At 47.6% G+C, this 26811-nt stretch overlaps 1 protein-coding gene across 2 annotated transcripts in view; it reads right to left on the bottom strand.

Moving 5' to 3' along the window:
• The window catches only part of COQ8B (coenzyme Q8B), a 666225-nt gene that overhangs the window by 374588 nt on the left and 264826 nt on the right, over window positions 1-26811 (bottom strand). For both annotated transcript variants that reach the window (XM_069644459.1, XM_069644460.1), the window contains exon 3: window positions 6125-6484. In XM_069644459.1, coding sequence (XP_069500560.1) covers window positions 6125-6484 — 360 coding nt within the window. The remainder of the gene's footprint in view (window positions 1-6124; window positions 6485-26811) is intronic.

Here is a 26811-nt window from a genome sequence, read left to right as displayed (position 1 = left end):
CCTCATCAATGCCTCCTTCAAAATCTGGAATAGTACCTGACAACCTTAAAGACGCTTGGGTCATTCCACTTATCAAAAAACCTACTCTTGACCCAACCAACCCGTCTAACTATAGGCCGATAGCTACTGTACCGTTCTTATTAAAAATATTAGACAGAGCAGCCTATTTACAAATACAGGCCTACTTAGAATCAAACAACCTCCTAGGACTCAGGCAATCAGGCTTCCGACCAAGACACGGTACGGAAACTGCATTAATAGACCTTACTACCCAGATCCAAATCCTGAAAGACAATGGCAAACTCTTACTGCTTGACCTGTCAGCTGCTTTCGACCTGGTCAATCACCAAACACTCTGTCACCATTTGAAATCTGCAGCACACTTTTCAGACGCAGCCACGTCTTGGATTAGTTCCTTCCTGGCGAACAGAACCATGAGGGCCTTCTCTCCAACGGATTCTGCCGAACCTTCACCTGTACCCTGTGGAGTCCCGCAAGGCTCTTGCGTGTCCCCGACACTTCATAATGTATTCACAAAACCCCTGTTCGATATCCTTGGGCACTAGTCACAAAAATATCAACAAATTGCAAGTTGTCCAAAACAATGCCATCAGGGCTGCCCTCAACATTCCCAAAAAGGCACATATATCTGAGACCAGACGTAAACTACGCTGGCTCCCTGTCGAACACAGAATATCCATTAAAACGCTGGCCCTTATACACAAAGCCAGGGCCAACCTTGCGCCAGCATACCTTACGAACCAAGTTACACCCCACACCTCCTTAAGACCACTCAGAGCAGCACAAACTAACACCATGACCATACCGAGATTCAAACTTCATAACTCGGGTGGAGCTAGCTTCCCTGTACAAGCTTCCAAGTTATGGAACACTATCCCTGCTTCCTTGCGAGCAGAATCCTCATTCAACCTGTTCAAACACAACATTAAGTGCTGGCTTCATCATTTGGACTCTATGACAGCCTAACCTCTTGACTTTCGCTGACACACCTTGTAATTTAATGTATATCTACGCACTTGCAATACTATGTTTGTACCTATCTGTAACTGTAACGTAACCTTTGTTGAATGTGTTAATTGTAACTGTAACCAGATCTAATTCACGCGCCCTTATGCCCCCGGGCCTGGCTGCGCTTTATAAATAAATAAATACTAAATACTAATACTGAAGAGGCTCATTTTGCTGGCATTCACCATGGTTGTTTGTAAAAAGCCTGAAATCTGAGAAGAAGGCCTCAACGAGAAGATCTTTGGATTTTTCCAATCTTCACCAGCAACGGATGCCTGCTACCAGCAGTCACAATGGTGACGAATGAAGGAAAATTAGAAAAAAGTTGTTAAAAAAAAGAAAGAATATCGAGGAGTGAAACACGAGGACTCCCAACACTTAAAAGTGCAGTAGAAACCTAAAGATGGCCACCAGGGGTGGAGTTAAGAAGGACCACTGTCATTGGTTGGGACAGTATGACCCAAAGTGACAGTAATGGGCTATACAAGCTCAAGCAGTTTTAAATTTAAAGAAAAACTGATTTATATTTATAAGCATGTGAATCCATGAAAGATTCCATGCTGGAGAAATGTCTTTGTTTGCCTTGCGACGATACTGAATTTTTTCTTGCTGATTGAACAGCCCAGCTGCTGCAGGCGACTGATCGTTTTTTAGTGTTTCCTTGGCACAAGGCCATGCTTTTCCCCGTTAAGCTTATCGTCCAGATAAGGTTAAAATGGGATGTGGCTAGAAGAGCTGCTAATTTCACTAGCACCCTTATGAACAAACATGGCGCTGATGCAATATCACATGGGAGCACCTTGAACTGAAAGTATTGAGCATCCATTTTAAAGAGTGGATATTTGAGATGGCCTGAGATCATTAAAATATGAAAGTATGCATCTTTCATGTCCAAGGAAGGCATGTAATCTCCCTGCCTTAGGAGGGTGATTACCTCTTGCAAAGTGGTAATTCTGAACTTTACAAGCTTGTCTGCAGGACACATATCGAACACTGGTCTTTTGGTTTGTCCTTTTTGTGTACAAAGAAGGTTTTTGTGGACTTGCTCGAAGGCTCCATTTAGACATTCTTCCTGTAGCAGAAGGAGTACCTCCCGCTGCATCTTTCTGGAGCATGGCAGAAGGTAGTGTGGCTTTCCCAGGAGCTTGATGCAGTACCTGTTTTTGACTAACTTTAACACCAACTGGTCTGCAGTGATTCCCCCAATGCAAGGGTGAATGATATTATTCCCTTTTCATCAATGGAGGCATGAAAAGGTACTTGTAACTGAGCAACAGTGCTTTGAGGTTGCGGTCACACCGCGGGAGGATTGGCCTCTACATCGCCTTGTTCCAGATGTTGTTGGCACTGTGGCTTAAAGTGAGGGGCGTGTAAGGAACTCATGGTGGCAACATAACAGCAGACACAAGTGATGACAGTTCAAGGGTGTTTATTAAACTATATGCATGTTGGAAAAATACCTAATCCAAACCTAAATCTAAGATGGGAGCAATTGTCGATCATCAAATGAAAATAAGGCAGTCCTAGTGGCGTTGTATCAAAATACAAAGGGCCTATACTAAGAAACCTAGTGCCAAACCTTACAACGAATATAAAACGGTGTGGGATAGTTTTCAAGAAAAGAAAGAAGTATTCACAATTAATATGTCACGATGCTGTAGCTTGGGTCTCCTTTCCCCACATTTTGAGCATAGAGCAAGTTGAGATCTTGGAGCACAGTACACTCTCGAGCTTTCCCAGCACGAGACAACAGTTCCACTTGCAGCTATCACGGCCGTCGATGGCCAAGTCTTGTTTCTCTTGAAAGTCTCTTGCCTTCGTGGGCCTGACGTATTTAAATAACAAAAACAAAAGTTCCTTCAACAAAAATGAAAGTTTGTTTCCTGGTTTTACTTCGGGTGAGGCTTCTTCGCCCCTGGGTCCCCTTCTTCTGGGCGTTGGCCCTTGTTCCTCTCGCTATCAAGGTATTCGGTGGTTGTGTCTCCAGGTTCCAAGGGCCTGATAGGTTTACAAAACAACTTAAACACAAAGTTCTGTTCTGTGCATTTCTCGGGTGATGGATTCACCTCTGGGTCCCCCCTCTTCCGGGCGCAGACCCCTCTTTACTTACAGCCTCCCTCCACCGAGTTCACTATGGCTTTTCCCGGGTGATGGATTCACCCCTGGGTCCCTCTCTTCCTTTGCTTTCAGCCTCCCTCCAACAAGTTCACTATGGCTTTTCCTTCCTTCACAAATCTTAATGTCTTTTTAAACAGTTCAAGTGGACATCCCTCGGCTGGGTTCACTCTTGTCAACACACTGTTTCTTGGGACTTTAGACTTGTCCCCTTCTCGTCAGCATCCCTCTTCCGTCAGGTTCACTCTTGCCAACTTCACATTCACTTTTACTTTCAATATTCACAGGATTCACTTCCCTTACTTTCGTTACAGCTCTTAGGTCAAAGGCATTCGACAGTACAGGGATTTTGCTAGACCTCCTCTATGACCACTTTGACCTATCTTGGCGGCTTTCCTATGGCCTTCTGGTACCTGTAGTTTCACTCAGATGGGGATCGAACAGAGTTTCTAAGAGCAGCACCCACGTGGTGAAGGTCCCCCTCTGCAGCTGGTCTCCCTTTTACAATATTACAGTTCTTTGTACTTCTTTCAGTTTGCCACTTTGCGACTTTCATTCACCACAGCCCGGTTCTTATCAGCTCTTCCCTCGACTCACCGGCTGTAATGAACCGCTTAGCTTTCCTCTTAACTGTAGTCAAGGCTGGTACCATGGAAGCAGGAGTCTCCCTTGCTCCGGCTTATGGGTGTTGATACGCTCTGTGCACCGTTGATATCTGCCGCAAGATGCATGGGCTATTGTCCTCGGTCTTACGATTCCTTCAGCTGAGGGTTCGCAGGGTTTTGTTGAAAAGGGGCAAAGTTGTGTCTCTCTTGGTCAGCCTCTCGATATTTGCCACCTTTCTCCTCCTCTTGAACTGCCGGGCCTGGATAGCTGTCTCGTCGTGTGGTCTGCCTGGCTCGTACTGTGCTCTCTTTTTCCGCCTTCTGTGTCAGTGGGGAAAAGGAAGGGTCATCAGGTGTGTGTGATTAAGTAAATTGCCTGATGCTTGCATTGGGACATGTCAGGTGAACGGCTCTGGTGTTAGTCTGCTGTCTTCCGTGGGGTAAGAAAGGGTTTGTGTCAAAAAGAAAGGGTTTGTCATGGGAAATAATATTCTTTGTCCTAGGGGTGTTGGTAAAGTCAGAAGTGTAAGATTGATAGCGTTTGGGAAGCAAACCGGAATGATCGGGATTAATGTCAAAACATAAACAAGGGGGAATGTGTTTCATCTGAGTAGATGGGCAGTGCGGGAAATAGTGACTAGAAGGGCGTGGAAAAGAATGACCGTGAGTATGCGGGTAGGGAAAAGAAAAACATGGATTCTGGGAGAGAACTTGTGTAAGTGACGGTACATAACGCTTTGACTTCAGGTCATTGTATGCCCTAAAGGTATGGGTCTGCTGTCATTCTGTCCCAACTTTGCTGGTATACTGTCCAACTTTTGAATTCCCCAAAGGAAGGGGGTGCGAAAGAAGCAACCCCTTAGTGGGGTATCCCCACAAGCGACCAAGCCGCCAAGTTCAACCTCTAGCCGCCGCCAGGGGCGGGGGTGTGAACGACGAGAGCCCCTCTGGGGGGTTGGGTGCCAAAGGCACCAGGGGGCAGAACCCCCTAGTATAGAATATATTATATATACAATCAGTACTTTTCTAAAGTTTTAATTACTGTCAAACACTTACTGCCTCAGTTTACACGTGCTAGGAGTGGTAAAGGATGTATTCAAACCATGCACATGATTTCATTCGTTTTGGGTTTTTATAAACCAGAAGATGGGAACGGACACTGCAAACTAAATTGCCTCTTGGGGAAAGCCCAGTGGGTCACAACAAGGGAGGTACCTCAAAAGGCGCTTGGCTAGCTCTCGAGAGATAGCTATTGACACTTTTTCTAAATGACGTGCGGTCAGGCAAAACGCGCATTTGCACAGAAAGAGCTCCATATTTTCATATACCTAGATGTGCAAACCTTTTGCGCATGGTTTTACGGCTCCGGTTTCACTTGCAGCGATTTTAAGTGCGACAGGCACGGAACAAAATGCAGATTCGCGCCACCCGTTTCCACATTGCCTGTCAAAAAATGAGAGCATGTACGCCTGCATCTGATTTTGATGCTGGCGGAAATGTTCTGTATTCCTATGGAATCCGTCATCTTATTTATTGCACCTGCTAAAATTAAAGCTGGCAAAGTCAATAGGAAACATTTTAAATGCATCCCGCCATAAACATAGGTGGCGTGAGGAATGTAAGCGTGTTTGCACTACAAAGTGCAAACATTAACGGAAACCCTGGTCCGCACGGATTGCTGTGCACTGTTTCTACTTCATAGAGCAAACAATCAAAATTGCACATGCGGGGGCTGTGCGCACGAAACTGCGGATTGCGGTACCATCAAAGCAATTACCACAGCTTCCGAAATGAGCCCCATATTACTAAAGTAATTTCATTTGTAAGATGTTTTAAAGTTTTATAGTACAATAGCCTATTCATAACGATAGAGAGTGCTTGGCCATTGAGGAAAGCTATGCGAACTGCTAAGAGCGGAGCTCAACGAGTAATATCTCAAAACTCGTTAAGAAAAATAGCCACACAGAAGATCTGAATTGCGGTAGGTTATTTTTCAAGTAACAGTATTAACTGCAACCTACCGAAATGTAACTACCCCTTTAATGTGATGCTGCCCGTCCCACTTTTAGTTGTACTTCGTGTATCAGTTTTTGTCTGAACTCCCCAAGTTTGAAAATTTTGGCAACTAAATTGCGCATAATTAATTTTTTGCAGCAGGTTTATTTAAAATGTGCTCCACTGAGCACATTTTGCAAGTGCTTATTACATACTCAAATATTCAAAGTATTATTTACATGGGCCCTTTGGCAAAGGACTAGGCTAGCAGTCTTAGCCATTTTAGCAGAAGGAGCTGAATGAAATGCAATTCTTTACGAACAGGGTGCAAATTACCAGTACTTGTTACTAGTGCTTTAAACTTGATTGATTGTAGTTACCTTTTGCCTTGGAACCTTTGATGGATCTGGGGGTTCCTTTACTTGTTTGGCTTCCCTCGCTCTTCTGATGTCCTCTGCTGTAAGCCCTCTCACAGTAGAATAATGGTGGAAAGCCCGGCTCGATCCCACGCTGGGCATGTCCAAATGATTACTGCTAAAACCTGTGCGCATCGCATGGCCTACAGAGGGCGTACTTTCTTTCCTTCGGCTGTGATGACTTTTAGTGTCAGTGTTCGCAGAGGCAGGATTGTTGTCTTCCTTAAGATCTGTTCCTGGAAAAGAACTCTCTGTAGTAATGCTCCACACAGACACATCATCTTCGTCTACCACTGAAGGTTCTTTAAACCTTCGGCCACAGGTCTGAAAGAGAAGCAAGAACGTCTCGGTTACGGTGGTACTTGGGTTTGCTCAAACTAGGTACACAATTTGCATGCTTAATGTGCAAATACCATGAACATGTAAACCTATGTTTTATTTGTAAAGGTTTACAGATCTACAGAAGACAAACAAATTAAACAAATACATAAGGATATATTATAGCAATAATCACTCGTTCTTGGGCAGAACCGGTTTCTAATGACCTGGTGCCCAAGCATAGCTAGGACCTTTAACAAGGTGCCCCTGACTGTTACCACCCAATTCTGCACCCAGCATCAAAAATTGCTTTTAGCACCACAAGGCCTCTGGCTGCTAACAGCAATTAAAAAATAGTGGCAGATTGTGAATTCTTAAATTGGAGGGGCATACATGTTTGACTTGAATATGTGGGAATCCGAATCAACCAAGGGAGGTATGTGGGTTTCTCCCCCACACCCCAGACGAACATTTTAAAATAATGGGTGAAGATTGTGTGCTTTAAAGCACACTTTTTGTGAAAAATTGGGTAAAAAGCCAAGCAGTTTGCAATCGTTTTGGTATGGTGGCACATTAAACAAGCATTGGCAATGCCAACAGTTTTGGCTTCAGGCACTGCTATTAGATTCCCAGGTATTCGCATCATTTACCACCTTCTACCATCAATAGCCAATTAATACGGCAGTGTCTTGCAAGTGCTTTTCCCATTCCTACACAAACGCCAATGCTTGTTTAGTAATGTGAAAAAATGATGAGGAAACGTTTCCAGTGGACACTAAAACTTGGACCTCAGCGCCCTCGTTTTTGATGCAAATTATATTTGTGTCCCATGAAACTGGTAACAATGGAGTATTTGTGGTTCCTCAACTCCGTTTTAGAAAAATATTCCAGTTTGGGTTACACTTTGTTATGTTCATGCGCCAAGAAAAAAAGAATGAGGCTTAACTCTATTTTATGTAATGATAGATAATATATTATTTGTGAAGTTCTAAAATCGAGTTAAGTCTCATTCTTTTTTTTCTTGGCGCATGAACATAAAGTGTAACCCACATAACAAAGTGTAACCCAAACTGGAATTGTTTAGTAATGTGGTCTGTCTGGGTTCTTATTCTATGTCCAATTCTTCAATGAGTCTTGCATTTCCCTTGCTCTTAAGGCCTATTAAAAACAACCATTGGCAATACCAATAGTTTTTCCTGGCATATAGGTATTGCATAGGCATTTGCCAGTCAGTGATAAAATATGCCTGGGCAACCGCACCATTTCCAGTTGTTGCCATGGTAGTATCATTACGGCAGTGTCTGGTAAATGTCTATCCCAAATACACACACAATCCCAAATTGCTGATTTGCTAATGCCCGTTATTGTTTATATTTTGCAGAAAAACACCAACTGTAACTGTTTCCCTCAATTGACTTACGTTTTCCACATACTGCAATTGAAGTCCAGGGTCATGACTTCCATGGAGTGCAGCTTGCCCCCTGGTTGTGCTGTTTCAAGTGCTTTTATGTTATGCTAATTATCCTGCACATGTTGGCCAATGGTGTGCACAGTGGACCGCGTTTTTTGTGAAAAGAACTTGGTTCGAACCTAAATCACTTGGATAAGGTTCACGTACAATGAAACAAAGCAGTGTGCCACCACATCTGAATCTGTATAGCAGTCTTGCAGCTCTAGCTCCCCAGGCTTGTGAAACACGAGTTTCTGGTTGTGCACGGCGGACCAAGGGTGCCGCGCACTGTAAAAAAAAGCCTGCATGATCCAGTACTGGAAATGTGGCCACTCAGCGTTCAGTTTACTCAAGGCACACGTTATGTATGGAAAGAACGGGCATGCACAGTAGATTCTGTTATGGGATGTTATGGGCCTCAGGGCGTGTTGGGGCCTCACACGCACACACACTCACGCATGCAGGCAGGCACCCATAGAGAAGACGCCGGAGACGTGTGTCTGCTCCGGTCGCCGGCGCACCGCCTTTAATGCAATCAGCGCATGCGCGAGCCTCGATGCTGCTCGCGCATGCGTACACAACTTTAATTGCTACGCAACATCCCTCCTTTTCCCCCAAAACAAAATTAACATTATCAAACATGGGAACCAACAGGGTCCCTCATAACTTTCACGATAAGTGTGCCCTTAGTTACGAGGTAGGGTCCATAATGAAGTCTTTGAACCTCAGCGGTGGCTTGCGCTCCGCCCGGCTCGGGTACCTGCATGCTCCTGCATCGGGGTCCTCGGGTGACACCGGAGCTTCTGGCGGGCCATCGTTTTCCACCGGCAGTCCAGTATTCGGGTGAGGGGCATCTCTGACCGCTGCCTCAGGGTTCGCAGTTTCTATGCGCTTGAAGAACGAAATATTTCTGGTAACAGTCCCTCTTGCGTTGGCAGCCGTGACCATTGACCCTTTGACGTGGGTCACGCCCAGTGGTTGTGGTTCATACGGCAGTGATAACTTCCCCTCTGGCTTCCTGTTGCGCACCAGCACGGTGTCACCTATTGCGATCGCCTTCTCAGGTAGTCTTCTCCGTGTAGTCTCCTTCTCATTCAGAGTGGCCCTCTCTGTGCGCACGTTGCGGTTGTCGATCTCTCCTGGTGGTCTTCCTTCTACTTCGGGTAGTAGACCTCTTGGTATTCTTTTGAAAAGGGCTTCTGCGAGGGCGACTACGGTGGACTGATGTGGGGTCGTGCGATACTCTCTGAGAAACTCGACCAGATTTCGCCGGAGATCTTCTCCCCCATTCACCGATATGCGGAACACTTTGTTGAGCGTTCGCATAAACCGCTCCACCTCGCCATTTGCTCTCGGCCATAGTGGGGTTATTTTGCGATGCTTTATTCCCCTGTCCTCACAGTATTGAGCAAAACGCTGGCCCTGAAACGGTGACTCATTGTCCGAGCAAATTTCCAGAGGGAATCCATGTGTGGCGAATATTTTGTCCATGGCCAGAATGGTGTGGTCAATGGATGTGGATTCGACCAACTCCACCTCTGGGTATCGTGACCACTGGTCGGTCACCACCAGAAAGTATAAACCTCGGCCCGTGGATCCGAAGTCCGCATGCACTGTCCCCCATGGGCCGTCACTCCTCTCCATGGCCTGAATGGGTGGCGCTCTCTCCACAAGGCTTGCGGCTTGACATGGGATGCAGGCCTTCACAAATTTTTCCAACCTTCCTTCCAGATCCGGAAACCAAACTTTCAACCTGAGACGAGCTTTCATCTTGGCCATTCCTTGATGTCCCTTGTGGGCTAGCTGTAGGACTTTCTCCAACTAACGCCCCTGGTATCACGATCTGGTGCCCTCTTAGCAGTATTCCATCGTCTGCCACCGACAATTCATGGCGTGTCTTCCAGAGTGCCTGTAGATCTCTGTGCTTCCGCAGTCCTTCGGGAGTTGTCTAGGAGGACCTCCCGCCATTCTCCTGTGTCCACTGCACCTTTTATCTTTCGGAATGCTTCATCGCTATTGGATTCATCTGCGATTTCCTGACGCGTCAGGGCAACAGGCAGTGCTGCCTCAACTACTAGATGTACGGCTTCCACGCAGTCCGCCACCTCTAGTGAGTCCCTGAGCCTCCCAGTGCCCGGATGGCGCGATAGGTAGTCCGCCGGGTTGTGTGTCCCTGGTCGATATAGTAATTTGACCCCATATTCCATGAGGGCCAACATCCACCTTTCTATGCGTGGAGGCGGTTTGGATGACGTTCCAGACAATATCGGGATGAGGGATTTGTGGTCAGTCACCACAACGACTGGCTTCCCTAGAATATAGATTCTAAAATGTTTACACCCCCATAGTATGGCCAAGGCTTCTCGCTCTATTTGGGATTAACGCCTCTCCGTATCGGTCAGGGCTTTGCTGGCATAGGCGATGGGCCTCATGGTCCCTTGCTGGTCTGCTTGCATGAGGACTGCTCCCAACCCCACTGGGCTAGCATCAACTACGATCTCCGACTGGCGACCGGGGTGGAAGTAGGCATTGTCTCTTGCTCCGACAGAGCATGTTTGATGGCGGTGAACGCTCTTTGTTCCTTCCCTGTCCATGTCCACACCACATCATTTCTGGTGAGCGCCCTCAGTTGTTCTGATAGGGAGGCTAGATCTCGGATAAAGCGGCCACAATAATTGACCATCCCTAGGAAGCTTCTTACTTCGGCTGGGGACGCTGGTGGGGATGCATCTCGGATGTCTTTTACCTTCTCCGGATCCGGGGAAATTCCTCCAGCATGAAATATAAATCCAAAAAATTCAAGCCTGTCCTTCAAACATTCGCATTTTTCTTTGTGTAGGGTTAAACCGACACTGCACAGTCTCTCAAGGGTGTTCTCTAGGCGCTTCAAGTGTTCGGCTTCTGACTTTGCGAAAACTAGGATGTCATCTGACATGTTGATGACCCCTTTGAGTCCTGACAGTGCCCCCCTGATGGCATTCTGAAAGACCTCTGCTGCGGACGAGATCCCGAAACTAAGTCTTTTGTATTGATACAACCCCTCATGAGTCGTAAAGGTAGTAATGTATCTAGACTCGGGGTGGAGCTCCAACTGGTGGTAACCTGATCTTAGGTCTAGCTTCGAGAAAACCCTAGCTCCCTGGAGCTCTCCGACGATGTCATCTAGGGTCGGTGTGAGATGGCGTTCTCATTTGATCGCCACATTAGGCAGCCTCATATCTACGCAGATGCGTACTGCCCCTGGTTGTTTCGGCTTCGGGGCCACCACAATTGGGGAGACTCAGGGAGTGGGTCCATCTCCCCTTTCGATAATGTCCTTGTCCACCAGTGACTGTAGCTCTTTCACAACTTGTTCCCTTAGATGAAAAGGGATATGGCGATGTTTAAGCGCTATCGGCCTCACGGACTCATCTATGTGCAGCCGTATGGGCTCAGCCTTGAGTTTTCCAATTCCAGTGAAGATCTTCTCAAAGCGCTGTAGTAGGCGGTCCAGATCGGTGAAGTACACCGCAAGAGTGAAGTGTACAATGTTTAGCGCTTCTGACGCGGCACAGCTTAGGAGGGAGTGTGGGCTTACGCTGGTGACGAAAAACCTCGCCTTTATTTTGTTTTGACCATGAGAGACTGGGGCCACGAATACTCCTTGGATGGGGAGAGGTGTATCCCCTCCGAATGCGTAAATACGCGCTGTGGAATTAGTCAGCCTTGGTGGACCAGGAAGAGCATTGTAATGTTTGGTTGCGAGTACGCAGACAGACGCCCCAGTATCTATGAGGACCGGAGTTGGCATCTCGCTAATGTTGACGGTGCATCTGGGTTGTCGACGGTCCCCAGGGCCTTGCGCAATGCTTAAGATGAAAAATATTTCTTCATCTTCCTCCTCCTCTTCCGTGATATTGAGATCTTGCATTCCTTGTTCGACAGAGGACACACCCCTTACTCTCCCAGCGACACTCCTACCACTTCTCTATGGTCCTCTCAAAACTGTTACTGGCGTCGTTGCCCTGCATATTCTCGCATAGTGTCCCGCATCAACCACAGGTCCTTGACTTTGGTGGGCACTCTCCCGCATGTGGCAGATCGTACCCGCAGTATGAACACGATGAGACATTCCCTTGCGTTGTGGGCCCTTCGCTTCTCCTTGGTGTCCATCTTGCCTTCCCCATGGCCGAACGTCCTATTGCATATGCCTCTTCCTCCTTCCTGGAGCGTGTAGCAGCGTCCATTTTCGCCCCTCTTGCCTCCACCAGTTCGTACACTATCCCCATGTACAGAATTTGCTGCAGAGTCAGACCAGGTTCTCTTAGCACTTGTCTCCACAGTTTCCCTGTACAGCAACCTTGCAGCAGTTGGTTGCGAACCATATCTTCCTCGTTAACCCATCTACAGTAGCTCGCTAGGTGTCTCAGACAAGCGCAAAACTGGTCTAATGATTCCTCTTCCAATTGTTTCTCAGCGCCCATGACAAACCTGTCGAAGTCAACGTTCGCCATAGGAAGGAAGTGGTCACGGAAAGCTTGCTTGACCGCATCATAATTCGCTGCTGGAATGTTGAGTGTCATATATGCGTTGAACCTCAGTCCCTGCAGAATAGACCATGATGGCAATCTTCGCCTCATCTTCCGTTTCCCCCGAGGCTCTAAAAATCATTTCCAGCTTTTTGACCCATGTGATCCACTTCGGTCCTAGCTTAGATGGGGGGCCTGTGGTATCAAATTCAGGCATGGGGGCTAGAGTACTGTGCATTCTGCGAGGTATTGGGGCGACAGCATTTTCTTCTTCCTCTCCTTCTTACCCCATTGTGTACTCACAGTGATCCTTGTCTGGTAGGAGTCGAGGTAGCTGGTCAACTTCAGAGTGCTTTCACACTCACTTTCTTGTTCTTACCACAACCCTGTGGTGTCTGGGCTGTGGTGGTTCCAAAAATTGCTCTGGAGCAGTGCAGGAGGCAGATGGCGCACGAGCACCCTCTCGGGCCGCAACCACTGCAATCTGCGTGTAGAGTAGAGTAGAGTAAGAAAATGGCCGCCGGCCGTGCGTGCGGGTCCGTATGCATCCGATCGATGCACACGCAGTAACGTTCCTTCACTCCGATGTCTTCGGAGCGGAGGACGGCTCCGTGTCCACCCTCCTCGCCAGTATTATGGGCCTCAGGGCGTGTTGGGGCCTCACACGCACACACACTCACGCATGCAGGCAGGCACCCATAGAGAAGACGCCGGAGACGTGTGTCTGCTCCGGTCGCCGGCACGAACTGCCGGTGCACCGCCTTTAATGCAATCAGCGCATGCGCAAGCCTCGATGCTGCTCGCGCATGCGTACACAACTATAATTGCTACGCAACAGATGTGAAGGCCTCTAGAAAGGGGTCATTTTGGTGGGCAGGGGTTTAAGCTTTTCACACCTACCCCCGCCCCCTACATGGCGCTGTTTTGAGTGCAGCGATGTGAAATAGTTAACTTTGTTTTTGGTACTACCGTCTTTATTTTTAGCCGTGTGAGCCGCTCTGGCAGATGCACCCTTTTAGCGAGAGAGGGGCAGCGTCAGACCCAAGCTGTTTTAATAATGTGTCACTGGCTGCTACAGAATATAGCGTGGCGTCTTCTCGCTAGAAGACAAGTCCGCAGGGACACCACCTAATAGCCTAAACTAGAAAAAACGGGATGGCGAAAATTCAAAGATATTTTGGGCAAAAGTGCCTACTGCAGCTGTTTGCCGTTCACTACTTCGTTCTTTGGGTAAAAGGCAGCTTTCTCTAGTGATAAATTATTGGTGCAGAGGACACTGTTTTACAAATAACTCTCCAGTTTGCTGTGTCTAAGTTGCAGCCACCCTCTTATTGCCTATGGAAACCCCGAACACACAAGAATACATTCTGGCATGCACCGACAAGAGGCTTCAAATGGATTTTTGTTAATTTTGTTGGGGCTTTGTCTTTTACGCAAAGTTATTAGCACATCAAAATGGAGAGCTTCTATCACCCTTTAGCACTGTATTGCTTGCACGGGACTAGAGTATGTTCTGCACCTCCATTCCAGTTCCAGAAATCTCGCACTCTTTCCACATAACGTATGCATTACCACGTCTATATTAAAGCGATGTCTCCACAGTGCTCTCCTCATTTTACGCAGAATTTGCACAATCAATCCAAACGTCATTGTGCGTGACATTATGCTTCCTGTTTAAGGTGTATGTAACGCGTGTTCCTGTTATTGCTTGTTTTAAACATTGCTGCCCCATATTTGAGCGCGTATGTGTGGCGTTTGCTTCCAGGGGGCAACTACTTTCACTAAATTGGGTAGAACGGGATGTATTCTGAAATGCTGCTTCTCCCATTGTGTCAGTGTGATGCACTGCGACTTCAGGGCATCCCCGGATCAGCAGAAGGATGCCGCACGCTTCCTATAACGGAAGCCATTTAAGTTGCTCAAGGGTGAAAAGAGGCCAGACGACAATGACTTCAGTCGGTTGATACATTATACATGTGGGCGGTCAGATTCACTCTTTGCATTGACTTACGTTTTGTGCTTGGCTACATTTCTCGTACCACTTTCTTTCCCACAGAGTGCTTAAACTTCCTTTAATACTGCAACTCACAGCATTTCACTTTTCCAATTTTTTTTCCAAACTTCGAACTCAATACTTTTGTTTTTCCTTTCAGACTAAAAGGTTAAAGGGTTCTGAAAAAAACAGCACAAAGTCCCCATAAGCCTTTAGTGCAGTGTAGTCCTGAGGCTGTCTCTGTCCACCTATCCACGTCCAGGACCCAATATATGTTGATTCCTGTCTGGGTCCCTTCCTCTTTCTTTTTGCTGCAGCTCACAAGATAAGGTCAAGAGATTTACTCTGCACGTATTTTGTTAATTCTATTGCATTGTGGGAAATGTCCTCACAATAGTATATCATTATGTGAATGTTACCTCTGGTTGGGTATTTAAGCTTATGTAGATACATTTTCTGATGGCTTACGCCACCGGTTTTTCTTTTCAGAGTCAGTGAGGCACTTTGCCGCCGCACGCGCTTCCCCTTCAGAATTTTCAGAACGTTCTATCGTAGCAGTCGCCTCATTGCGGGACGTTTTAGCTTTACAGAGGGTCGGGACCGGAGCAGTGAGCTCACTCGCACACGCTAGGCAGCCGGTCCCGCCCTCTTAGAATTCGCCATTTGTGGAAGCTAGGACCCAGAGCGGCACCACCGGCATGCCACGTCATTCCCGCCATCCCTTAGCCCTCCTTCCTCTAACGTTCCGATTGGGCAAACACAGCCACATTCTCTTAGAAGAGGTAGAGCAGAGTCGGAGCAATTTCAGCAGCATCGTCATAGGATTTGTCAAGATAACAGCGCTCGGCAAGCACATTAGCATATAAATAAAAATTTAAAAAAAGAAACAAATGTCAGTGCACTCACTGATAGTCCATTAGCAGCTTGCCTTGTACAAGGGGCACAGGCACCACATGTCAGAATCCAAGTGCACAATGGCATCACAGAACACCTCCCCAGAATGGAGTGAGGAGGAGTGGGTAGAAGAGCCCACAGAAGGAGACAGATACCTATCCCTCAGTTTCAAAAGAGTCCTAGGAGACTCCCTTTCTGTAGCTGTGTCACAGGGAGTGCAGCCTCTCATACAGCACCTAGAGATCCTGGGAGCTATGCTAGTCAAGCATAAGGTAGAACAAGGGGCTTTCAGGAAGAGACAGGAAGACAGCCTAGATCAGTGGTATTCAAACTGTGGGTCGCGACCCCCAAGGGGTCCACGGGTGCATCCCTGGGAGGCCCTGAGAGCTCAGCAAGAAATATTTTTAAAAAAAAAATCTTTTTTTCTTTTCATATTGGAAGAAATGGGCAGGGGTGGCTCACATGGTAGGGCTGAAGCATGAAACTGTCTCAGGCAACAATGAAAAAGTGGCCCGCAGTTGTAAATGGATATTCATTCCTTTAGTCACAGACTGGGCCTCATTACAACTATGGTGGTACGGTAACAACGGTGCTACCGTACCGCCATAGTAAGAGTTGTGCTCACGGGTGCCTGACAGCCCGCCAGGTCTGACCTGGCGGGCCGCGCGGCTCCCACGAGCACAGCTCGTCGGATGCACCAGCACCATTATTAACGGTGCCGGTGCCTCCAAACTCCCCATTCCCATTGAGCCCTATGGGGCTCAGATGGGAATGGGGATCTACCGGTACCGGCACCCGCGAAAGGGCAATTATCAGGTCTGCCTAACTCGGCATGACCCAGTAATTGCCCATTCGCGGGTGGCGGACCCGGATACAACTCCGGCGACAGCTGTGCCGGTTTTACCGGCACATCTACCGCCAGGGTTGTAATGAGGCCCACTGTTTCAATAGTACCCAAGGGGGTGCTTTGTGTTAAAATGTAAGTAAATTGTGATATATTCAGCAACAATGGTCAAAATTACTAACTGCATAGTTAAGTAACTCATAAACCTGGTCCACATTGGCCAAAATGGTGGCCCATTTTGACTGGCCCACACTAGCATTTTACATTTTTGGTACAGGCATTGCCCTATAGGCCAGTCCGAGCCTGGCGGCTCATCCATAATGGCGAGGGGACGCCCACCCAGTGGCCCCTCACCCATTATGGAGGAGCTAAGGAGCCAGCCCAGTGAAACAGTGAGCACTCCCTCAGCTGCTTTTTCCAGCTGATGGAGTGCTCCTGGGCTGGCTGAACTGTCAAAGGGAAACACTGTTTCACTTTGACAGTTCAGTTTAGTTCCCCAGCCGCACATGCTCACTGAGCCATGCAAGTGCTGGGCTGTTTTGCTTCGCCAGCATTGCATAGCTCATTGGAAATGCTGGCTGGGGCACTGCATGTCTGTATGTCCGAGGGGGAGCTCCTGCGCCTCCTCGCACATATGGAGAGAGCAGCCTGGAGCAGGGCGTTTCAGCACCCACACGCAGGCCAATGCAGAAGGTACGTTTATGTTCATTGTTTTTATTTAAACATGAGTATGGATGCGTGTATGCTTATGTTATGAGTGAATGTATGGTGATGGATGCTCGTGTAAATGATAGAGTGATTGCTGTATGAATGTGCAGCGCCTTGCATACACACATAATCATGTTTATTGTGTTAGGCCCAGTGGGGTCCAGGAGACAGGGATGGTATCTTTTTACTGGACATCCATCATAGATGTCCAGTAAAAAATGTCATGCCTGCCCCCTGGGCCCCCCAGCACCAATTGCAAACTGTTTGGCTATTTAACCATTTTTTTTGTTAAAGGTCTGCGCTACAATGCAACATTTCAACCCATTATTTAACAAAAATTCACAGGGGGAAACCCCCCCTGAAACCCTTTTATTGGTTCGGGCTCCCTCACTGTGCTCGGTCGCTATGGCATTTTTGGGGGAAATAGTTATGCCCCTCCACTTAAAAAATCACCAGTCGCCACTGGCCCTCAGACTGTGTTGGGAACGGGATGGGGGGAACCCAGGGACTATGGTGGGAGCCCAATGGGCGGGAACCATGGGATAGTGGTGGGAGCAGAGTGGGGAGAGCCCAGAATGTGTGATGGGGTGTGGAGAGACCAGGGACTGGGTAGGAGTGGGATGAGGGAGCCCAGCGACTGTGATGGGAGCAGGTGACAGCGCTACATTACATACTGTCCATTTGGCATTTCTGGGGGGTCCCGACCTGCCCAAATTTTGCTCAAGGGGGCCCTGGCCAAAAATGTTTGAAGACCACTGGCCTAGATGAAGGACCATCAGCCAGACACCCCCCTACAGAGGTTGGCCAAGAGGGGTGTAAAAAGCCTCGGAAGAGGCCACCCTCTTTGACCCCCCTCAGCCAGAAAGAAGGGGCTAACAGTACCCCAAGAGGCAGTCGATCCTGTCAGCAGGCACAAGAAAGCGTTCTTGGTGAAGTCGGCAGTGCCACACCCACAACCCCCTACCCCAAGGGTGACTAATTTAGGGGAGGAAGACAGTGGTTATTCACCTGATAACAAAGGGGAAGAAGAGGAGGACGAAACCCTCACAGAACCCCACCTCACGACCTGGCTCTGGAAGACCCAGCGCTAGTGGATGATAATATGGGCGACATGTTCGACCCACAGGCCATCCGACATCCAAAATCTACAGAGTGGTTGCTGTCGCCTGGAGTAGCCCTTTACATATCCCAACACATCAGAAAGCCTTTGGATAGAGAAGTTCAGTCCCAAATGACAGCAGAGTGTCCATGACCTGATCCACCCGGGAAAGTGATAGACACCCCCGAACTCGACTCCAAGATGGGGACCTCCATCACAAAGACAGCCAAAGACATTTGCAAAGGTGTCAATCGCACTTGTAGGGGTTACCAAGACAAGCTACTAGACCAAGCAGGCCCTTTAGCAAAAATAATGGACCTAGCCGAAAGGACTAAGGACACCGGAGTTCCAGTAGACACGCAAGTGCAGTATGTCTCCTGGGCAACGACAACTGCACACTTTCCCCAGAAAGAAGGAGAGGAGTGCTACTCAAAATTGACAGTAAGCTTAGCGATCTAGCTTCTTACAAAGCAGGAGAAGGAGCAAAAGGATTGCTCTTCAGAGAGGCCTTCGCCAAAGAGATGGCCCAATTTGTGGGCACGTACTCAGCATTAGAGAAAGCTCAGAGTTCCATAAGGAAGATTTTTCCGGAAAGCATTTTTGCAGGGACCGGTCGACATTGGGGTCGATCGTCCGGTCGCTTCAGCATGCAACGAAGACCCCAGGGACCACGAGCCCAATAATGGGAAAGCAGGCAACAGGACGCATTCTTCCCAGCCAGAGCACGGTTATCCAAAGGACGTAGGGGAAGAGGCGCCTAAAGACAGCAGAGCGCAACGGGCGGTGAGTACTCAAAGCGCAAGCATCCCAAGAGTGTGTGGCAGGACTCTATTGTTTTTGCGCGAATGACAAGAGCTGTCCAGTGATGCTTGGGTGCTGCAAGCAGTAGCAGGCCTGTACCTAGAATTCTCGGGCGATCCTGCCCAGAGATCAGAGCCCCAGCCGGTAAATATGCCTCAGGAAGAGTTAGCACAGCATCAGGAGGAATTATGCAAGCTAGCAGACAAACACGCAATAGAACGCGATACACAAGGAGGTCCGGGTTTTCTCAGCAATATATTTCTAGTGCGCAGGAAGGAGAAAATAAGACCAGTGATAAATCTGAAGAGTCTGAACGAATGGCTAACGTACAGACATTTCAAGATGGAGGGAATACACATCAGAGACCTCCTTCGATCAGGAGACTGGCTAGCGCGTCTGGACCTCAGAGACGGGTACCTCAATATTCCTATAGCGATAGAACAGCGGAGATTCCTCCGTGTTTTTGGTGGAGCAAGGAGATTTGGCGCTTCAGGTGTCTCCCGTTCGGACTAGCGTCGGCTCTCTGGGCATTCACCAAGATAATGGGACTGGTGGAATCAGCCATAAGGGAAAGAGATCAGGATTATGGTCTACCTGAACGATATCCTCATCTAGCTCAGTGCAAAGCCACACTTCAGGAACAGGTATGCTGGATCTGCGCCCTGGTGTCCTCCCTCGGTTTCATCATAAACTGAGACAAATCAGAGCTGCAGCCCATTCAGAGAATAAAATGTTTAGAATTCATGGTAGACACCAAAAAAATCATCTCTCGAGCACCCGACCCACAAAGTCAAAGCCATCCAGAAGGAGCTCAGAGCAGTCATAGTGAAGAAGAGTATTTTACTTTGCAGTCTAGCCAGGATAGTGGGTCTCTTAGCAGCCTCTATTCAAGTGATTTTTCCTGGGCCTCTTCACCACAGAGCCCTTCAGAGACTCAAGATCAAGCTCCTACAAGGAGGATTAGGATACCACCAAATAGTTACCTTAGATCAAGAAGCTCTGACGGAACTTCAACGGTGGCTCCAAAACATGGAGGATTATATTCGCCAAGCAATTTTCAGCGACACTCCAGATTTAATAATAGAATCAGACTCGAGCAGAGTCGGAATGGGGAGAAAGGTGCAGTGACATAGAAACAGGAGGGAAATGGTCCGCAAAGGAACTACAATTGCACATAAATTGTCTAGAGCTCCCAGCAGGATCCTTTGCAGTGTGCGCCTTTACCAAAGGTAAAGCCAATTGTTGCATCTTACTTAAGATGAACAACAGTTCAGCTGTTCGGTACATAAACAAGCTAGGAGGGACCAAATCGAGAATGCTAGCCGAGCTAGCGAAAGACTTTTGGTACCAATGCCTACAACACAACATAACAGTGTCAGCAGTATACTTACCAGGGGAACAGAACATAATAGCAGACTGGAACTCATAATATCTCATAGACTTCAGCAATTGGAGTCTTCACCCAGAAATATTTGCACAATTACAAAAGATTTGGGGTCCACTAGAAATCAATCTCTTCACGTCCAGATTCAACGCACACACTCCCAGATACTTCAGCTGGAGGATAGACCAGGGAGCAGTGGGGATAGACGCATTCTTACATCGGTGGACCGGAGTGGTGCATTATGCCTTCCCACCATTCATCATGCGGACTAGACTTTTAGCGAAAGTCCGGAGAGAGGTAGCAGAACCAGTGGTAGTAATCCTATTGTGGAAATCCCAGGCCTGGTTTCCAGTAGTGATGGACATTCTTTGCATTTTCCGAGGACGATCCCTCACAGTCGGAACCTCCTGCTCGGCCGAATAGCCAGACACACCACCTGATCAAGGAGGGCAGTCTTAACCTGATAGCATGCAGGGTTTCAGGAAGAGATGGGAGTTGCCAGGCATTTTGCAGATCGCTGCCCACTTCCTTAGAAACTCCTGAGCGCCTTCCACCATTCAGAGCTATGGGACCGTTGGTCCAGCTGGTGCAGAGAACAAGGTGTTCATCTCATTTCAGCACCTTTAGTCCACATACTCAATTTTCTAGCCTAAAGGTTTCACAACGGGTGCGCCTACAGGACACTCAGATCAGTGATATCGGCGGGCCATGAGAGATTAGAGGGTAAGCGCTTGGGAGAGCCACCTCCAATGGTGCGTTTACTTAAGGGAGGTAGATTGTGGAAACTGCCTGAACCGAAATACTCAGTATTTTGGGATGTAAAGGACGTTTTTCAGTTATTTCTCAACTGGCCCGATAACGCCAATCTTTCATTGTTCCAGCTGTCAGAGAAGCTAGCAATGCTGCTCTGCCTAGTGGCTTGTAGGAGAGTATCAGATGTTGAAGCATTAGAAGTAGACAAAAAAGCTTTCTACCCAGAGGACGTAGCTTTCAGTATAGCTAAAAGGATGAAATGCGATTCAAGAGTAATCTCTTATCCCTATTTTCCGGAGAACACAAAGCTATGTGTAGTGCAATGTATAAAGGATTGCGACCTAGCTACAGCCAGTGTTAGACCGCTAGGAGTGTCCCAACTTCTCATAGCGTGTAGAAAGCCATATCATACAGTAGCCACAGACACAAAAGCCAGAGGGGTCACAGAGGTTATGCATTGGGCGGGTATAGACCTATCCAAACGTGGCGCACATTCTGCGAGAGAAACAATGACTTCCAGAGCGTTTGCAGCAGGGGTCAATACAAGACATTATGAAGTCAGCAGAGTGGTCCACCGAGTCTACCTTTAAAACCTTTTATTTCAAACCTATCTCTCAGATGGCTAATATTGTGTTAGACAGCTTTGAACAAGCATAGTGCTTGCCTCCTGTCTTGACATAGAATGAAGATTCGACGGAGTTTGGTCTGAACCGAGACCACCAGATGGCGTATTTTCTTTAAAGTTCTTATTTCTTGTTTATCCTGTTCACAAACATACGATGTTCAGCATAAAAGTATGACAGGGAGTTTATGTTAACTAAGCGCCCTGTCAACACTCCTTTCACACCTTACTCAGATATTTTGCACAAACCTGATATTTATAGCTTATTAGGAAATAACGTATAATGACATGGGGCCTCATTACACGGTAGGCGGAGGACCAAGGTGCTATTAGCACCTTGGTCCATGCCGGTAAAATACCGGCACCGCCTTGGTGGAAAGGGGAATTACCGCCCTATTCCAAGGTTGGCGGGGCGGTAATTCTCCCTTCCCCCATTGCCCTTCCCCATTCCCATTTTGGCCCCATAGGGCTCTATGGGAATGGAGAAGGCGCTAATTACGGTGCCGCAAATTGCGGTACCGTAATTAGCACCCTGGTCCCTTTGCGGGTTGGTTTTTAACGCCTGCTAAACAGCAGGCGTTAAAGTACCTACCCGCAAAGGGACCTCGTAGTAAGGCAGTAAGGGTTAACGGTCACCGGTACCATTACCGGTGACCGTTAACCCTTACCGCCTTCCATGTAACGTGGCCCATAGACTAATAATGGATATCACGTAGTACTGGTTTTGTGTACAGTTCTCCACCTGCTATCGGCATTTGATACTTAAACAGTTTGGAAATATATTTTAACCAATCAGCCCTTGAGAAACCACCTAAATATCACTTCAAGGGTGTCTTTGTTAACATTTGCATTGGTCATGAGCCCAAAACATGGCGCTCGTTTATTCCTTGCCTGACTTCCTAGATGAGGCTCAATGGAAATAGCAGTAGGACTTTGGGTTGCCATGACAACCTACGGCAACAGACTTCAGCGGACTAGGAGGTAGGCTTCAGCGTTTCACTATCTTTCTATCAGATATAACCATATCATGTCAAAAGCGCTACTGCGCTTGGACGCAATACGACCCAGATTTTCTGCCGCCTCACGGCGCGTTCGCTGATGCTTTACTCAAACTTCTCTACTGTTCAGCAATATGATTTAATTCAGTGCTCGGTAACTTCTAGATTTACATTCATGCATATTACGGTGATTTAAACCGGTGATGTCGGACATACTCCATTTTTCTTGGCGCATATTTTGGTTTGAGTAAATCACATTACATCAACACGAACGCTTAGTATTTACAAGCTATGGCTTTTCAAACCACACATACGGACTGAGGTGTTATTTTTGATGCTATTTTCGATATGATTTCTCATAGGGGGATTTAACCCATGACTGTGTGTCACACCCCATTGAAACCTTTTGACTTGAGATTTAGGTAAGGGCGACAAGGGCAAAAATCTCTATAAGTATCAATCATTTAAGTAATTGTCCTTTTTTCACTTGATCATTCACTTGCTAATAACATTTTTTTGTGTTTTTTGTCTTTTGTTTATTATATTCTTTCTCAACATGACTTACCCTTGACTCCCCTACCCTTCACCCCTCCCTTTTTCTCTGTGACTATACAACATCATGATTTGTGTTTTCTCGCTATGGTTTTTGTGCAATTTGATTCATCATGACATATGATTGTAATGCATATCTGTCAAATTTTGCTTTATGTTCATTTTCTCTATGCTATTTATCAGCTTTGCCACTAGCCCTGATTTGAAAAAGACACTGGTGTGTCGAAACACGTGTCATCTGTAAAGGGCATTTTTCGATTTAATACAATAAATCAACCTACCCAAATACTCAGTGTGGCGCTCATTTGAGGTGTGGAGAAGCCTTTTTAAATAGAATGAAGATTGCCCATGCTTACAGCGCAGGTTAGTCTTGATTCTATTAGACACAGAAGCAAGCATTATATCCCGCTCAAAATATGCAGAGAACTATCTATAAGTGTAAGAAATGTTCTATTTTAAATGCACAAAGGCGTGTTCCCACCCTAACAAAGTTTTTTTGTTATCAAAGGAGAAGAACAGAAGGCTGCTTGAGAGGTAGAAGGAAAGAAAGCCTAATGCGTTTTGTTACTCCAGACCAGCCTGCAGCACTGGGATCTCGTTACAGGGCTGTTGCCCTCCCAAGAAGAGAGGATAGAGCTGGCTTCTCGCTGTTGTTTTTGCAGTTTGGAGTTATGATGTTCGGAATTCGGGCAGATGGTTCGCTGCCAAAAGAAAGAGGAAGGGACAAAGACAGGAAGCAACATATACTTGTTCCTGCACATGGATAGGTGGACAAAGACAGCCTCAGGACTACACTACACTAGAGACTTACAGGGACTAGTAGTTCTTTGTTTTTTTACAGAACCCTTCAGAACTCGTTAACCTTTTAGTTTGAAAGAAAAAAGAAAAGTTTTGAGTTCGAAGTTTGGGAAAAAAATTAGAAATGTGAAATGCTTTGTGTTGCAGTATTAAAGAAAGTTTAAGCATAATTTCTCTTTAATAGAATTAAGACTTTCCTGCGTTGTAAGCACGGGCAAGCTTAATTCAGCTCCACAGATCTGTGAATGTTAAATGAAGCTTGCAAATCGGCCTGGATCAGTCGGCAGCAGTGACTCATTTATGTTGTCATCGAACAGGCAAAGCGATCTGGAGTGGTGATCTGTGACTACTGGCTGTTAGTTGGAGCTCAGCTCGCAGTCAGGGCACCCGGTTTCTGGGATAGAATGAAGCAGCTACATCCCTTTTCTTATGAGAATCAATCCCTAGCCTAGGTCATAATTACAGTTCTTCTTGCTTTACTGCAGGGTGATCCCAAATAATGCACACATTAGGAAAGCTGGGACAGTCTGGCCGTTACGGTCACAGAAAGGGCAACTCTGGATGGGCTGCTTTGGTGATCAGGATCAACCTGGGGAACCGGGGGGGTGATCTCCCATACTCTTCACTCGGAGCACTCAGTATTAGCCTAAGAAGGTAAATAGAGACAGAGGGGCCAAGCAGTAACAAAAGGGGACTAATATAAGCAGGTGGGGGCAGCCCCTCAGCGACTAAAGAGGTGGCGGCAGTATAAACCCAACTACAGGCTTGGAGTGCAAAGTGACAAGCAGGGTCAAAGGCCAACAGAAGATGGAGAAGTACACGGAAATGAAAGGCAAAGTGCAGAAAGAGGAGGGGGCGGCCTGGGCCACAGAAGAAGAGGAGACAGGAGGTGGAGGTGGGGTGACCCTGTATGCATTGATGGTTGCGATCCAGGCCACCAGGTCGTCCTTGGAAGGGAGCATCAAGGAGGTGGGGGTGGATGTATCCCTAGTACGGGCGGATCTGCGTAAGGTATATGAAGGAGGCACGGAGGTGGAGCAACGGGTCAGCACGGTGGAGGACAATATTCAGCATCTTAAAAATCAAGTGGCAGGCCTGCTGGTGGGAGCGACCAGGACCTTGAAGGTGAAAGTGGAGGACACGGAGAGCCGCTCTAGGCTCTGTAATATCAGGCTGGTCAGAGTACCAGAGAGGGAAGAGGGGCCTAGCCCGGAACTGTTTGTGGAAAACCTAATCCTGAAGGTATAGGGAAAAAGGGACTGTCTAAATTCTTCACAGTTGAGAGCCCACAGGGTGCCAGGGAGAGCCCCACCACCGGGTGGCCCGCCAAGAGTAATAGTGGCAAAGATCATGAACTTTAGAGACCGAGACGCTACACTACAAAAGGCTCGCAATGCAGGATTTTACAAAGTTGGAAATACAAGACTGCGCATCTTCCCGGATTTCACCTTGGAGGTGCAGCGCCAGAGAAGGACGTACGATGCAGTGCAGCAACGACTTTGAGAATTGAACATAAAATACATAATGTTCTTCCCAGCTAAAATGAAAGTCATATCAGGGGGAAAGTCGTGGCTGTTTATGTCCCCAAGAGAGGTGTGTGAGTGGATAGAGGCTTCATCACACAGAGGGGAGCCACAAACCGAGAGAGGGTCGAGAGGAGCACAATCTCAAGCTGGGGCCTGAAAAAAGGTCTAGCGGTAGCCTTGGTTACAAGCCAGGGTTTTATGGACAGGGAGAGGATGCTGGGGTAATAATGAGGGAGGGGGAATGGAGAGTTCTAGAGCTGGCGGGTGGGGAGCGGGGGAGGCGCAGAACCCCCTCTAGATGACTCCACTGGTTGCTAGCCAACGAGGAGAGTGGGAAAGGTGGGATGAACCAGGCCAGGGGTCTAAAGCAGTAGGAATGGGGGGGGCGATACCCAGGCAGGGGACCCCCCCAAGGGACAAAGTTTGAGGGTTGGGGCGGCGCCAACGGAGAGAAAGGGGAGGGGGTAGGGATGGGGAGTTTAAGTTGGGGGATGGTTAACGTTTGGGGTACAGTTGAGGGATAGGGAAGGAGGTAGGGAACGGGGAGAAGACAGAGTGCAGAGATGTATGAAACTGGAACTGAGACCGGGAGAAAGAAACATCAGCACTAAAAGGTTTGGTGGAATTATCAGAGGAGGGACGGGGAAAGATAGGAAGAAGATTCGGAAGGGAGGGGGACAGGATAAAACACTCAACCGGGAACAGTGGTGGGGACTAGAGGTTTGAAAATCGGGACATGGAATTTCCGGGGGTTGGGGACGAGACAAAAGAAACAGAGTGGGAGAGTTCCTGAAAAGACAGGGAATACAGGTGGTCCTGATACAGGAAACACACCTGGTTAGGGCGGACCTAGTGGCATTGGGGAGGAAATGGAGAGGACAGGTTGTGGGCATGTCTTATTCATCACAGGCAAAAGGAGCACTGATCTGGGTGGCGGCAGGGGTGCTTCTGCAGGTGGAAAAGGTGTTGAAGGACGAGGTGGGCAGGACGGTGGTCATGGTGGGGAAGTGAGAGGAGGGCTCAATATGTTTGGTGAACTCATACGCACCGAATACGGATGATAAGGAATACTTCCCCTCAGTGTTGTACATGGTAGGAGGATTCAGGAATGAAATGATCATATGGGGTGGAGATTTCAATTGCCATTTGGATACGCACCAGGAAAGCACGGGGGCGACAGGGCCTGGCAAAAACAAATGACAGCGTCATTCCACAAGTTAACAGAGGAGCTAGACCTGGTGGAAATATGGAGAGAAAGGCATGCGGAAGAGAGAGGGTTCTCCTACTACTCGGGAGCACATGGGACATACTCGTGCTTGGATTACCTACTAACGGGGAGGGAACATTGTCTGCAATTTGAAGTGCCGGAATATCTGGGGCGCACTCTCTCGGATCACTCCCCC

Source organism: Ambystoma mexicanum, chromosome 2p (genome assembly GCF_040938575.1).
Source record: "Ambystoma mexicanum isolate Mex_15411 chromosome 2p, UKY_AmexF1_1, whole genome shotgun sequence".
Taxonomy (NCBI): Eukaryota; Metazoa; Chordata; class Amphibia; order Caudata; family Ambystomatidae; genus Ambystoma; species Ambystoma mexicanum.
The sequence above is the reverse complement of the archived record's forward strand: the minus strand, read 5'-3'. Positions and strand labels throughout refer to the sequence as shown.